Raw genomic sequence first — 16,306 nt, forward strand, 5'->3', positions numbered from 1 at the left:
ATGTCTATTCTACATAACAAAGGTAGGATTAGCCTTCTACAGAAACTCACTACAGGGCACCTGGGAAGAAGCAATGCTCAACCAAAGTTGGACTCAAAGCACAACCTAAAGAGTTGCCCCTGCATGGTCCCATGGGAGTCTGACAACTAATAAAAATACAAGATCAAGATCAAAGGCCAGAGAGGGCACAAAGCCAGGAACTTTCAGCATTTCAGTCTCTTCTTCTTCACCCAACATCTGGAAGCATATGATCCCCCTTTTCTGTTCAGGAACTCAAGCCATGTGATCCTGTCCACCATTAAACCATCTTTCCAAGCAGCCTCCATGTTTCCAGTGTCTTTTCCCCCACTTGGACCTGAACCCAGATGGACATTTCTACCAACAGTTGGGGCACAGACCAGTAGAGGCAGACATTGTCACTATACCATCTGCTTTTTAAAATTCTAATTAAAATGGCTCTACTATTCTTATTCAGTGAGTCTATGAATATCATTTTGAAGATGGATGATAAAAATTAGATTACCATACCTGGTTTGAATATCAGAAGACCTCACTAAGAACTCTTTAAATACCTTGTGCCCATTCCATCCCAATTTTTGGAGCCAGATCATAACTGTGTGTGTGTGTGTGTGTGTGAATAATAAAAATAATAAAGTTTAATCCTGGGATTCATTCTGTCACGTGGATTTTTAGAACTATAGCTAGTAGACTATTACCATATTTGCAATTAAAATCAGAATGAAAGATAGGTTTTTCCCCCTTTTTAAGAGTTTTTTTTATCCCAGACATAAAGAATGGAAGGATCATCTGGACCCATGTTTGAGGCAGGGCAAATTATACAATTAAAGACTTGCTGGGAAGCATTCTTTTTTTATGTCATTTATCAAAAAAAGAAAGAAAGAAATCAGGATAGGAGCCATAATTCACATATAAACCTATCTCAGAAGTTAGATTTTATTCTGAGAGGCTTTCTCCCAAATAATTGAAGTGCAAGACTGTAGGTAGACTTAAGATACAATTTTATGCAAAAGTTCTAAGAGTCTTTCATTGAACTTAAAACTTATTTCTGAAAATCATATACATAAAACACATAATTAGCTTCTCATAGATAGAAAACTACTGTCATTTCTCTTGTAACCAGATTAGCTCCCACAATGATATAGTGTTAGCCATCGTGCAACTTCCTCACACTTCTATTAGGAGAAGCACATTATAGTGCACTTCTTTGGAAGTAAGCCTCAGCCAAACCATGGTTTGTTGACATCTATTTTAGAGTGGACTTTGTGTTGTTATTTTCATCTTATTCCATTAAGCATCAACACATATGCATTATTGAGTTTTTAAACATGGAATGTTTTATGTAAAAAAAATTTAATATACCACACAAGAATGTAATTTACACCAGACTTTACATAAAATGTTGGGTGAGATTTTGTATGGCATTGCCTTCCACATAAAGCTCACAGCACAAATACTGACAAGGTATTTATGAGAAAGAACAAAGCTATTAACAGTCTGTCATAAATAAGGTGATTAGATGTACAATACCATTGAGCAAATTTCCCCCAGCAATTCTTTTGGTAGAAAATTTTAGTTTACTCTTTTTTTTCAAATTTACACTTAGTTACAAGTGTAGCAACATAATATATTCTTCTTTTTTGTAATTATAATTCAATCTTTCCCTTCCGACATTTCTTCCTCCACAGATATTTTCATTACTGTATATTAAAGGTAAAGGTTCCCCTCGCACATATGTGCTAGTCGTTCCCGACTCTAGGGGGTGGTGCTCATCTTCATTTCAAAGCCGAACAGTCAGTGCTGTCTGAAGACGTCTCCGTGGTCATGTGGCCGGCATGACTAAACACCGAGGGTGCACGGAACGCTGTTACCTTCCCACCAAAGGTGGTTCCTATTTTTCTACTTGCATTTTTACATGCTTTCGACTGCTAGGTTGACAGAAACTGGGGCAAGTCATGGTAGCTCACTCTTTATGCGGTGCTAGGGATTCGAACTGCCGAACTGCTGACCTTTCTGATCGACAAGCTCAGTGCCTTAGCCACTGAGCCACCCTATAAAGTATATTACTGAAGAGAGAAAAAAGACACCCCATGGTTTGAAACTCAGATGTTTCTGCTAAAGAGCTTATATGAAATATTACTAGGAACTGAAGAATCCATGAGTTTAAAAGGTCCACAGAAGAACAAACATCCCTGGTCACCTTACTCATAACCTGTTGGGTTCTAATGTGTGAATATATGACAGTGTTTTGAGCTGTATAGTGCTGACATTACAAGCACAAACAGTTTTTTTTTTTCAAATACTGAATCAGTGGATAGTTCTATTGAAACACAACTATTTTGAAGAGATGAAGCAAGCAGAAACTATTTTCTGATGAACTCACACAGTCTACAGGTTTAATTTTGAATGTCCATTTGAATGGCACAATTTCTACTTTTCCACAACCCGAGGTGATACCAGTAGATATTACCAGTTAGGACTTTTTTCCAAATCCTCTTGACAATCCCTTAATGCCGAAGTCTGTTAAAGATAACATGTACTAGCCCTGCTTCCATACCAGCTGACAAAAAAATAACTTTTATCAACATTATTCCAACCAGGGACATTTCAGTAAGGGATTATGAGAGGATAATTTGCACGCCTATTCCCTGTTACATATTTTCATTCAATTTGGCTTTTTTCAATTTGTTTTTTCAATAAGGAGGTGGCCGCCCATGTCGCAAAATATGTTTTTCTAAGCTATCTAAGATAGAGACAGCAATTCGCTGAACATCTACATCAGTCTGGCTGTTTTCCTTGATGTTAAACAAATGATGCAATCCACCTTCTTCAATTAACATACTGCAGTACCTGGCAGCTGAAATGACAAAAAGAGAAAGATTCAATAAAGTCAAGAGTCTAGAATTTCACTGTCTGTTTCCACCAAGTTTCACATAAAACTCTTACATATTTAAATTCTGGTTAAGCTGCCTATAGATTTAGCAAAATTATATTGTGAAGTGCAATTGTCAGAAGCCATCCTCAGTTCTCTGTAATACTATTTGCTTCTTGAAGAAATGATGGACATAAGATTACATGGTATGTACACATATGTATTTCTACACCCCAGGACTTTAAAGCAGGGGTGTCAAACTGGATTTCTTCGAGGGCTGGATCAGCACTGTAGTTCTCCATGGGCCAGGTGGGGGAGAGACAGGATGGATGCCTCCTGCAACACCCTGCCGGCCAAAATGGGGCATGCGGGAGGGGCACGTGTAACCCCCCCACCATACCCCGTTTTCCGCCTGGGTGGCTTCCTGCACCACCCTGCCAGCCAAAACAGCTTGTGCCATGTTTTGGCCGGCAGGGTACTACAGGAGGCTGCCCATCCCCGTGCCCCATTTTGGCTGCCAAAGGCATCGTGGACCAGTCCTTTGCTATTTCCAGGCTGGCGAGATTTGAGCAGCTCGCAGGCCTGATCTGGGCCTATGGGTCTTGAGTTTGTTTTAAAGGATATTCCCTGTTACGGTACATGTTTTCATGTAATTGAAGGAATAAATCCAGCAAAGAGCAAAGCAAAAAACTCAAGACAATTATTTTACCTATCATGCGTTGCACGTGCCTCATAGCATCGTTTAGAAAGGCAGTTTAAAAAAGGCAATGGAGACAGGATATAGATTGACATTGGGGGCAAGCAAATTTTATATCGACTGTGGTTTCTGTTCACTCATAAATGGGTGAAGAGCACTTTAATCAAGAGGAAGAGGATAACAAGTGTCTTGTTACATTTGTTAGACATACACTGACTTATCAGTTGAACAAAGACCAAGCTACATTGTTTGCAAGTTCAAAATGCCATCCATTGCATCATCAGCTGCTAAAATCAAAAACATTTACAATTCACCTACTCACATAGCTTGCCTTTTAACTGTGACAGAATTACGACGTAATGATTTCCATTTCCCCCCCCCCCCAAAAAAAAATTATTTCAAATCTGTGTTGCTAGATATCACAATAATTATCTGGTGCCTACTAATTACTCTTATGTTGAAAGAACGGCTTAATATAAAGAAGCTTGTTTTTTGCCAATAAATACATACGATTTTTGCTGCAAACATGTTGCATAGCCCATACAGCCCAAAGCTGCACCCCAGGAGTCATGAAGCAACCAAGCAAGGGGAAAAAAGGGTTGAATGACCTATTCATGAAGAGGAAAAGGAAAAGTCCATCATTTAGAGATTTTGATTGTGAGTACGGTATTTACACACACACACACACACACACACACACATTTTTTGGTCCTTTCAAGTCACTCTTGATTCCGGGATACTACATGGTCAGGTCCATGCTGCTATGTTGCATCATTTTCAGAAGTGATTTGTCATTGCTTTCTTCCTAGAACTGGTAAGATACAGCTGAAACACCAGTATAAAAGGATGTATCATGACAATACAGCTCCTCATTAGTGGAATACAAGCAATTCCTAACAGGGAACCATGACACTCGGCAAGCCCTACAGATTTTCTGTCTGCTAGAATGGGTGGGGAAGAAGATAAAAGTCATCTACATTTTTCATAATTGGGAGAGGTTTGGGTAAAAAGTGATAATTAGACAATAGAAGCACATCACCCAGAAATGGCATTCCGATCATATAATAGCTACTTATTTATTCCTACAAAATCTGCCCCATTTGAAGGCTTCAACCTGTTTTAGCACTGGAGTTGGGTAGACTAATTCTAAACATGCATGAAAATATATCTTTTGCATCAGTTTTAATTTGAAAACTGCTTCAGATTTCTTTCTTAGCAGCAGTACTATTTGCTTCAGCAGATTTAAACTGAAGGGTAAATCAACGTTGAGTCCACTGAAAACATTAGAATATGGCAGGTCAACAAAGCAATCCAATACATGTATACTAAGAATATCCCACTGAATTCAATGGATGTATTCATTAATAGGTATGCAGGGTTATAACCTAAAATATCGTTCAATTGTATCTTGGGAAATCAGAAATGTGATTTTGTCACGAGAGGCAAATGACAGTAGGTCTTACCTGTACTGTTGTTTTAGGAGGTGTTGCAGGATTAGCCAGGATTGGATATTGTGATGTCCAATTGGCCTTGAGACAGAGTTAAAATTGAAGCCACGCCTCTGTGCGCCTTGCTTCTGGTTCCCGGTTTCAACGAGTCAAGCCCACTGCCAAACACTGAAAACAAGTCATAAGGGAACGCACCCTTCCCCCTGAACTCCCCCAACCCCTGGACCAACACTAGGGCGGGAACCTGGCTAATCCTGCAAAACCTCCTAAAACAACAGTTCGGGTAAGACCATCTGTCATTTTCCAGAGGAATTTTGCAGCATTAGCCAGGATTGGGACATACCCAAGTTAACGTCCCTCAGGGGGGCCACTATTGGTCCTGGGCCCCTCATGCGCTACCACCTGTTGTAACACCCTACGACCAAACGCCGCATCAGCCGATGCAAACGCGTCTAACCTGTAGTGTCTGATAAAGGGAGACGGGGACGCCCACATAGCCGCCCTGCAAATCTCCACGATAGGCACCTTTGTGGCCCAGGCCGCCAAGGTAGCCGCACTCCTGGTGGAGTGTGCTGTGATGCCCTGGGGCACCGGAAGGTGCTGAACCTCATAGGCCAATGCGATGGCCAGTTTGATCCACCTCCCTATAGCCGAGGAGGACACCCTTTTCCCCAGGGAAGATGGATAAAAGGAAACGAAGAGCGCCTCAGATTTCCTGAGGCTCTCCGTGCGCCTCAGGTAAATGCGCAAGGCACGCCTAACATCCAGTCAGGGCCAAAGGCACTCCCTATCATGGGACGGTTCCGGACAAAAATTGGATAATACCACCTCCTGTGATCTGTGGAAAAGAGAGTTAACCTTGGGAACAAAAGTTGGATCCAGTCGCAGGACGACCCGATTGTGGAATGTACGAAGATCCAATCTGGAAGACAATGCCCCCAGTTTGGAGATGCGACGAGCTGAGGTGACCGCCACAAGGAACACTACTGTAAGGGTTACGAACTTCAGGTCAACCGTCTCAGAGGTTCGAATGGTGCTCCTGTCATTGCTTGGAGAACCTTAGTGAAGCGCCATTTTGGAAACCTGTGCACTACCAGGGGACGGAGATTCCCCGCACCCTTCAGGAACCTCTTAATTAATGGAACCTGGGAAAGTGGAAGGAGCCCCTCTCCCCGAATAATTGTGGAGAGGGCCGCCACCTGCCTCCTGAGGGTGCCATGTGAGAGCCCCCTATCCAATCCATCTTGGAGGAACTCCAAGACGTGCGGTACCGAAGCCTCACGGGGATTCGCTCCCGAGACCTGGCACCACGCTACAAAGACCTGCCAGGTGGAATCATAAATCCTGGTGGTGGAACCCTTGTGTGAAGCCTCAATTGTGAAGATCACCCTCTGTGAAAGCTGGGTGGCCCTCAGGCACTCCCACTCAATCTCCACATGGCTAGCTGCAGCCACTGTGGCTCGGAATACACCAGGTTCCCCTGTCTGAGGTCCACATCCCTCCCTGGGATCCTCCACAGGTGTGACACTGACAGACACATTAGGTTTGCAAACCACACCCGACACGGCCAGTAGGGCGCCACTAAGATGAGCTCCGCCCTCTCTGATATCACTTTCCAATCTACCCCAGGGAGAAGGGGAAGGGGAGGGAAGGCATAGACCAGGTCCTCCAGCCACGGAATTCGAAGCGCGTCGACTCCCTCCATCCCCCGAGTCGGGAACTGAGAGAAGAACCGATCCACCTGAGCGTTCTGCGGTGTGGCAAACAGGTCCACCTCTGGATGGCTGAACCTGGAGCAGATGGCCTGGAACAGTTTCGGAGAAAGGCTCCACTCCCCGTGGTCGACCGTGGCCCGACTGAGCCAGTCGGCTTGATGGTTGTTCACTCCTGTGATGTGCTCCGCCCTGAGTGATTGAAGATGCCTCTCTGCCCAGGCGTGAGTGCCATCGCCTCGGTTTGAAGAGCCCTGGAGTGTGTGCCGCCCTGTCGGTTGACGTGGGCCTTCGCCGCCACGTTGTCAGTCAGCACCAAGACTTCTCAATCCCGAACATGGTCCTTGAAGTGCCGCAGTGCCAAGTGAATCGCTCGCAGTTCCAGCCAATTTATATTGTGTTGGAGGTCCAACGAGGTCCAATGCCCTTGCGCCATCCGGTACTTGAAGAGAGCTCCCATCCGTATAAGCTGGCGTCTGTTGTCAGGATGAGGCACTCCGGTTCCCTGAACTCGCAGCCCTCGTGTAGCGCTGGGGAGAGCCACCACCTCAATGACAGCTGCACCTGTGGTGTCACTGGAACCTTTCCCTCGGAATTGCTGGACTTGGACGTCTGATGCAGCAAGAGACGCCACTGGAGTGGCCTCACGTGTAGACGAGCCCAAGGCACCACATCTATGCAAGAAATGAATTTTCCCAGCAAGCTGGAGAGCACCACTACAGGAACAAAACGTTGACTTCTAACTTGTCTAACTAAGGCTAACAAACTAACTTTACGGTCGTGGGACAGGAACATCTTCCCCAGCCTGGAATCTATGATGGTCCCCAGGTGAGGAATCCTGGTGGCGGGAATGAGGGAACTCTTATCTAAGTTAACCGAAAAACCTAACTGCTGTAGTGTGGATACCACCAACAAAATATTCCCCCTCGCCCACTCAAATGATGCTGCTTGGACTAAGATGTCATTGAGATAGCATTGGACCCTGACAGAGCACTCACGGAGGGAAGCCGCCACAGCGGCTAGGGCCTTAGTGAAGGTCAGAGGCGCCGAAGCCAAGCCAAACGGTAGGGCCCTATACTGATAGTGTCTACCTAAATAGGAGAACCTGAGATACTTACGATGGCCAGGGAAGATGGGGATATGGAGGTAAGCCTCCATCAGGTCAACGGAGGCCATGAAGTCATTGTGCCTGACCCCCGCCAAGATGGATTTAAGGGATGCCATCTTGAATCTCCTATAGACTAAGTGAATATTTAGCTCCAGTTTAAGATCCAGTATAGCCCTCCATCCCCCCAAACTCTTCGGAATGACAAAAAGGTTGGAATAGAAACCTGACCCCATCCGGTACAACCGGTTCCACTGCCCTAATCTCTAGAAGGTGTCGGATCGCCTGCCTCATGAGAGAGCGCTTATCGCTCTTAGCGACCGAAAACATCTGAAAATGGTTCGATGGAATGGAGAGGAACTCTAGGCACAGGCCAAATCTGTTGGTGTTCAGAACCCAGGCATCAGTGGTAATCTCAGCCCAGGCGTCGGCAAACAGAAGCAGTCTGGGTGGGGTCACTATTGATCTATCTGCCCTGGCGGTAGGGACAGCCACCTCCCCCCCGAAAGGGCCTCTTCCCCTGGGGTTGGAACAAGGCCTATCCCTGGTGTGGTGCCTATCCAACTGCCTATCTGATCTCGTAAAATAGCTGCTGTGTTGAGCATCCTGATCTGACTAACAATAGGACTGCTTCCGAAAATAAGGTACAGATTTTTGCTCTGACTTCTTTGCAAGTGTAGGCATGACCTTCTTTTTGTTCTTGTCCTCGACGAGGATCGGATCCAACGGGGTACCAAAAAGGAATCCCCCAGAATAAGGCGATGATGCCAGATGCCACTTCGTCTTGCTCTCTGCTTGCCACCCCCTCAGCCACAGGAGACGTCAGGAGGTCACCGAGGCCGCCATCGCCCGTGAGGCATACTTCATGGCATGCAGAGTGGCGTCCGCAGAGAATTGTGCAACAGCAACCAGCTTGTTGAGATCCTGATGAGTACGCACCTCCTCAGGCGGAATCCGTTCCTGCATCTGTTGTAGCCAAAGGATAGCCGTGCGGCTGAAGAACGACGCAGAGGCAGCTGCCTTGATGGCCCACGCGGAAGACTGGAATGTTTTACGAAGGGTCAGCTCCGTCTTGTCCTCGGCCTTCAAGTAATCAGCCACATCGCCGGACACCACTGTTGACGTGGAAGCCAATGCCACCACTGGAGGGTCCACTGCGGGCACCTGCAAAGCCTCAGAGAAGCTAGGTTCCATGTTAAAGAACCTCCTATCACTGCTGATGGGGTTAGGAAATGTCCCTGGCTTTTCCCACTGCTTTTTAACTACTTCTAGGAACAACTTAGGGGCAGGGATGTCTTCCTTCGCTGGAGGAGGCTCTGAGTAAAGTCGATCCTCCGGCTTTTTCTCCGGACCACCCTCCTTGGCGCCCTCCGTCTCACCCAGTTGCGCTGTGGCCCTGGCCTTGCGCAGCAGTGATTTGAACCAATCTGGAGGAAACAAACCAGAGAATGCTGGTGCCTCAGGCTTTGAGGGATCCTCATCATCGGACATATCTACTTCTCTCTGAACCTGATCCTCCACCTTGGAAGCTTCGCTAGCCAGAGAAGGAGAAACAGGCCGGCGCACTTCCAAGGGGGAAGACCTCGGCCTGGCCTGAGCAGTGGCATACCCACCCCCGGGACCTTTGCCACCATTGCGGGTCACTCAGACCCCTTCTGTAACCCAGCAGAAATTCCATGTGAAATTGCAGAGGAGATAAACCTCTGAAAGCTTGCTGGAAGCTGCTCCATGTCTCTAACGAAGGAATCCTCCTCTTCCTCCTCTTGTGCACAGTCTTCAGACTGTGGAGCCAATGATGGCCTAATGGGAATATCCCCCCTAGTCCCCCTGCACTGAAAAGGATCCCTTAGATAGGGCCCTGTTCCACCATGGAGAGTGGGGGGGAAGGTGAAATGTTCCTGAGATACACTGGGGAATCCCCCCTGTGAGGAGACCTAGATCTGGATCTAATAGGCGATCTAGACCTCAGGGGAGAACTAGGCCTACCCCTCTGTTCAGCCCTGGACACCTGTTTTTCCAGGGCCCTGTGCCTCCTTTCCTCATCCTTCTGCAAGGCCTTGGAGGATTTTCCAGTTGCTGCAGTTTTTCGCAGTCTCACACAGGCTGTGGGCCTCACTCGGGCCCCACTGGAGGTCCCCTCCCCAGGGGACAATGGGGGGAATCCGGCCTCTCATCTGCATCTGCCATGGCACCAGGTCAGGGCTCCACCATGCTCAGCCCACCTGAACAGCAGCGACCCAAAACAGCTCCCCCAATCACTCACGGCCTCCATGCAATGAAACCAGCCTCCGGTAGACCTTTCCGGCCCCTTTTGTAAGCCGTGTGGTTACCGGCAGCGCCACGTGCCGCAACACACAATCCTCGCTGTCCCGTGCCGCTATGGGCCTCCTAGTGTCGATCGGGGTCCGCAGGGGCTTGCCGCGGCTGCAGAAGGGATGGCCACCCCAGGAAGGCAGGGATGAAAACGAGGCTTCGTAGTAGCTTCTGCCCCAGCCCATGCAGCCCGCAGGAAATTGAGGCCCCCAAATGGCCACCGTAATGGCATCCTGCCTCTATAGCCCCAAGAAGCAACTTTTAAAGCCCTTACCGGTAGCCGTGAGCGAGCCACACCGAGGGAAGGCATCCAGGTATCAGATGGAGGCAAGGGGAAGAAGGCAGGGAGGAGGAAATTGCAGGATGGCATTGGATTGTTTTTGGAAGAATCAGGAACCAAAAGAAACTCTGTCTTTCTTCGGCCAGACAGAGTTGAAACTGGGAACCAGAAGCAAGGAGCACAGAGGCGTGGCTTCAATTTTAACTCTGTCTCGAGGCCAATTGGACATCACAATACCCAATCCTGGCTAATCCTGCAAAATTCTTCCGGAAAACTACATACTTTTGGAAAAAATAGTCTTATGTGCAGCAAACTTACTATTAATACAACTTGTATTAATATTTTTGAAGAGTTTATGCCAAAACTGTAGTTACCTGTATGCCACCATTTCACATTCTGGTGTAGGCCAATTCAAAATGGCAGAATGCTATAAAAAAAAGAAAGAACTGTTACTGTAAAGGTTTACAAAGTAACTCAGAGAAAAGGAGAAAATATTTTTCAGTCACATTCTATACCAATTCATCAAGGAGTGAGGCTCTCTGATTGCGACTTAATGTCCAGGCTTGTTCTCCTCGGGATATTAAATGAGCAATAATTCCAGCTGCAAAGTAACTGACTTCCACCTCAACACTGTGCAACAACTTGCTGATGTGGTCTATGAAGTCTTCCCACATTAGCTCAGAATGGAGTTCTTTAACCTCTGCAATATTGTTCTAAGTAAAAAAAAGAGAGAGAGAGAGAGAGAGAGAGAGAAAGAAATTTTAGTACAAACAGTCCTAACTAATTAAGCTGATTTTCAAGATGTTTTCTAAAAACTACTACTGCGGACATGGCTTTTGACTTTCTTTCCTATTTTGTAGAACAGTTTTCTCAACGTATGAGTCATTAGATTGGGCATGCAGATTGAATTCCAATATACTGTATTGCATTTTGAGGACAATGGGTTGGAGAAGTCCGGATGCTAGTCTAGATTAATCTATTGATTGAGTCAACAGAGGTGTGTCTAATGCTAATGCTAATATCGCCCCGAGTCCCTTTCGGGAGAGGGGGCGGTCTATAAGCGCTAAGAAATAAATAAATAAAATAAATAACCCTTAAACTGAAATAAATAGAGATTGTGAAGGAACAGGGTTGGTCTGACTGGACCCAAAGTTAATAGAATGGAATTAAAAACGATGTACTCCAGGTATAGTAGTGAAGAATGTTAGAGAGAGCGGCAAAGAAAATAATAGGAAAAACAAACATTGCCAACATCCAGGTTTAAAAAATACTATTCTTTTCATCTTACCAAAAGACCAAGAACTTTCTGTTGGATAGAAGACTCTGAAGGAAAAGACTGTAAATTAAAAGAATAGACAACCATTAGTAAGTGATAATATTTGCTAATATTGGATAACAAGCAGATTACATTCTCAGAGAAGTCTACAAAATTAAATAATTATGTTGGTAGTACAGGATCAACTTTCAGTCACTGCTATCCAAAGCAGGAGGACTGAGTCAGAGGAAGTATACGAAAGGACTTTTTAATTCTTTAAACAAGAGGCAGGTCACATCGTTTTGTGAGTTGAGATGAGAGAGGAGTCAAGATTTCTATGGACAATCATAGTTAAAGGTAGTCCTCGACTTACAACAGTTCATTTAGTGACCACTTGAAGTTACAACAGCAATGAAAGAAGTGACTAATGACCAGTGGTGGGTTCCGGATTCCCTTCCAACCAGTACAGTTGGAACGGGCCCGGTGTTGTCCACATGGATGCGTGCAGTGCGTGGACAGTCGTACTGTCCAGCGATGCCTCCACGACGCTCCAGCTGCTCAGTGGAGCGGCGCGCAGGCGCTGTATGCGCTGTGCATGTGCGCGGAAGCGCCAAAGACTTTAAAGACAGGTAAGGAGCGTGGGCGGGCGGGTCTTCCGGAGCACCATACCGGAACAGTATCTGGTGCTCCGGGCAGGCTCCAGTATGCCCATATCAGGGCGTACCGCCTGCAACCCACCACTGCTAATGACCCCTTTTTCACTCTTATGACTATTGCAGCATCCCATGGTCACATGATCAAAATTCAGATGCTTGGCAACTGATTCATATTTATGACGGTTGCATGTTCTGGAATCATGTGAACACTTTTTGCAACCTTCTGACAAGCCGGATTCGCTTAGCAACCCTGTTCCTAATTTAACAACTGCAGCGATTCACTGAACAATTGTGCCAAGAAAGATCGTAAAATGGAACAAAATTCACTTAGCAACTGTCTCACTTGGCAACAGACATTTTGGGCTCAGTTGTGGTCATATGTCAGGGACTACCTGTAATTGGTTTGAGGACTGCTCCTTGTGAAAATAAGAAGCCTATCACAAGTATAAAGCATGACTTCCAAACGACAAAGTTCATTATCTCCATAAGGAAACTGAAGGAAACAGATACAATAATAGCTATACAGATGTTGGGCATATTTCTTTTAGTTCCCACCTCCAAAACTTTCATGAAGAGTTCCAGCCCTTGATTTTCAATAAAGTGCCGACACGTGGTTGGAGACTCATCAGTGAGATTCCAAAGTGCACTCAGTGTAAACTTAAGTGTAGTGTCCACTACGTTCTGATTTGTTTTCTGCTTCACAATTTGAAGAAGTTGCTGGGGGGGGGGGGGGAGGAATAAAGCAATTGATATTGTTAAGTCACTCTTTTCAAATCTCAGACATTTAATGGCATACGAGTCACAATGAGAAAATTTCTTTAAACCCACTTCTGTCATAGTCTAAAAATAGTGTTTTTAAAACTTGGCAAATGAAAATCACGTGGACTTTAACCCATGCTGGCTGGGGAATTCCGAGAGTCAGGTTTGAAAAACACGGGCATAAAAAAGAAAGATTCCTTTCCTTTTTCAAGTAAAGGTGCAGGGGTGCTCATTTCTCTTCCATATACATTATATCAGGGGTGTCCAAACTTGGGAACTTTAAGACTTGTGGACTTCAACTCCCAGATAATAGATTATCTGTCATAGCATGGCTGGGGAATTCTGGGAGTTGAAGTCCACAAGTCTTAAAGTTCCCAAGTTTGGACACCCCTGCATTATATGGGGTGTCCAAACACCCTTGTTCTAGGGTAGAACAAGAAGCAATGGGTGGAAACTAATCAAGGAGAGAAGCAACTTAGAACTGAGGAGAAATTTCCTGACAGTGAGAACAATTAATCAGTGGAACAGATTGCCTCCAGAAGTTGTGAATGCCCCAACACTGGAAGTCTTTAAGAAGATGTTGGATAGCTATTCGTCTGAAACGGTATAGGGTTTCCTGCCTAGGCAGGGGGTTGGACTAGAAGACCTCCAAGGTCCCTTCCAACTCTACTATTGTATTGTATATATTGCCATTAGATTTCTCCCAATGTCACGTTTCTCCCAACCAGACTTTCGGCTGGTATCAAAGTCCAGCAAGTGTGCTCAAAGGACAATGCTAGCAAAACACTGGACAAAAAGATATGGAGGAAAACTCTCCAGTTTTTATGTATTTATTTATTAAATTTATAATGGGACAATTTCAAATGAGTCCTGTGCAGGATGTCAAATTGTCCAGGCTATCTGGTTCGAAAAGCAAATGAGGGAGAAAGAAGTGGAAACATTTAAAAATTAGACTGCATCTAATTAGACTGCAGAAAGCACTCTTCTCAAGCATATATTTTCTTTTGTCCTAAAATTAAATCACTCTCAACGCTATACATAATTAGGCAAGGTGTGTTGCATTCACATGTAGTACGAATGAGGAACATCGCTAAACTATCTTTTATTGCAATTTGCCCAGAGAGCTTTGATTATTTATTTAAAATGAATAAAGATCTCCAACAAAAAGGACCATTGCTAACTTGCTAAGATAACAAAGAACAACTTTTTATCCAGTCTATTATCACAGTGAGTTTATTTCCCCCCCCCCCCCCGAAACATCATTAAATGCTTTGCATATAAAGTACACAAATGATATACACCTGTGATGCACTACAGTACTTAGGATGGCTGGGAAAGAGCATGTGATCAAAAAAGCAAAGAAAAGCAAATAGATTTCTTTCATCTCTTGATTTTGAAGCAGTAACAGGGCACATTAATGCTTTAATATTTGGGGGAATGGAGGCACAATTGTTGTGTATGCCAAAGTAACCAGATTTTTTTAAAAAAACCATTCAAGAGGAACATTGAGCATTTCCACTTAACACTATTACAGACAGAAACTGAGTTCTCACATTATTGAGGCAAAACATGATTTAAAAGGCACAGTGGCTGGGTTTATTTATTTATAGAATTTATAAGCTGTATAAATAATTTATAACAGTTTGTGCAGCATCCCATCCCAAATCAAATCAAATCAACCACATTCTTTTATTATGTCAACTCAGTCAACATTAGCATTTCAGTCACTTCAAATCGTGCTAATTGCTTACCCTGACAATGAAGAGCTCTGCCCCAAGCTGAGCTGTTTGTTCTGTCGAAAGCTTTAAGTAACAAACAAACAAACAAACAGAGAAAACAAACACAGAGAAATGTCAGATGGCTGATGGTAAGGCTTGGAAATTAAGGCTAAAATAGCAAAGCACCAAAATCTCACACCTTTGCAGCAAGAATGGAAATAATAGCCACTGCCATCCTCTGCATGTTTTGATCTTCATGATTACATAGCCATTGCATGACAAGTTTAGCTGCTTCAAACCTGGGGGGGGGGGGGGGGGACACAGGCAGAAAATTAACAAATCTTGAGAATGGACAAATAAAAACTCCAGCTACCACATTTCAGCCCAAAGGAATATACTGTAGCAATGTACAACACAACTATAATAAAACCTTCAGCTGGCATTAGCTATTTGAAGAGAGCAAAACAATTTCTACTTCTTGACAGGGTTTAAGAATGATTGGCCACTTTGCGCTAGTAATATATCTTTCGGTCTGTCCATTTTTTTATTTTCAAGATCTAGATTTTAGTACTGGGCAGAGACTGCTATAGATGCCAATTCACCAGTGGCTGGGGATTCCAGGATGAACTTTCTCTATCCTGCAACACAACGTGCACTATGCACAGACTAAGAGCATAGTTTATGAAAGAAGTTATATTAGGTCCAAGCAATAGCAAACTGCAGTCACTGAAACACAGCGAAGAGGTTATTCAATGTCTATAACTATTAGAGAACATATGCAGCCCTTCTGGTTTCCAAGTCTATTCATTTACCTGTTATTAGGACTAGGGTTAACATCTTGAGTTGCTTGAATATGCAACACTTAAAAATGATAAATGAATAAATTACCACTTTCTGTCTTAATATATTCTTAGAAAAATGTTGGAATTTCAGATAAGTAGGTGGGTGGGTGGGTGGCTGAACAGATAGAGAAAATCCTTCTATCCATTAGCTATGAATAAGGAGAATTATTTAAAATTATTCAGTAGTGAGATAGAGCGATCAACTGCATTTAGACAGCAATCTTAAAATTCCTTTCCCTTGTCTTCATAATTTGAACAATAAAAACTAACCTGTTAAATGGGACATCCTGAAGTATCCTATCACTGCACAATGATAAAAGACAGTTCTTTTGCAGCTGTAAAAAACAGAGCAAAAATATTTCATATCCAGGACAGAATTTTATTTCTCCCAAATGAATCTTGCAACATATTGATAATTTGCCATTTATCTAATGAGTTGATATTATCATTTATGAACATCGTTATTTTGAAATAAAACTGAACAAAAAAGGATAAAAATGTGCAAATGTATTCATAAATATGAATCTCTTATTTGTATTTTCTACACCAGCATTTAGGATGCTTATAAATATCCATCTGCAGCAAAATATATTGCGATATATACAAATAAGATATAGGGTAAAAGTGGGTT

The 16,306-nt window shown here is 44.1% G+C and overlaps 1 protein-coding gene across 1 annotated transcript in view; it reads right to left on the bottom strand.

Moving 5' to 3' along the window:
* Positions 1-922: 922 nt before the first annotated feature.
* Positions 923-16,306, bottom strand: part of LOC309390005 (protein zyg-11 homolog B) — a 34,350-nt gene continuing 18,966 nt past the window's right edge. Inside the window, exons 6-14 of the mRNA XM_081949033.1 lie at positions 15,946-16,010; positions 15,033-15,132; positions 14,867-14,917; positions 12,912-13,073; positions 11,734-11,781; positions 10,961-11,158; positions 10,820-10,872; positions 4,098-4,195; positions 923-2,875 (exon numbers count right to left, since the gene is read on the bottom strand). Coding sequence (XP_081805159.1) covers positions 2,712-2,875; positions 4,098-4,195; positions 10,820-10,872; positions 10,961-11,158; positions 11,734-11,781; positions 12,912-13,073; positions 14,867-14,917; positions 15,033-15,132; positions 15,946-16,010 — 939 coding nt within the window. The 3' untranslated portion in view covers positions 923-2,711. The remainder of the gene's footprint in view (positions 2,876-4,097; positions 4,196-10,819; positions 10,873-10,960; positions 11,159-11,733; positions 11,782-12,911; positions 13,074-14,866; positions 14,918-15,032; positions 15,133-15,945; positions 16,011-16,306) is intronic.

The sequence above is a fragment of the Natrix helvetica genome, assembly GCF_964273705.1.
Source record: "Natrix helvetica genome assembly, chromosome: 3".
Lineage (NCBI taxonomy): Eukaryota > Metazoa > Chordata > Lepidosauria > Squamata > Natricidae > Natrix > Natrix helvetica.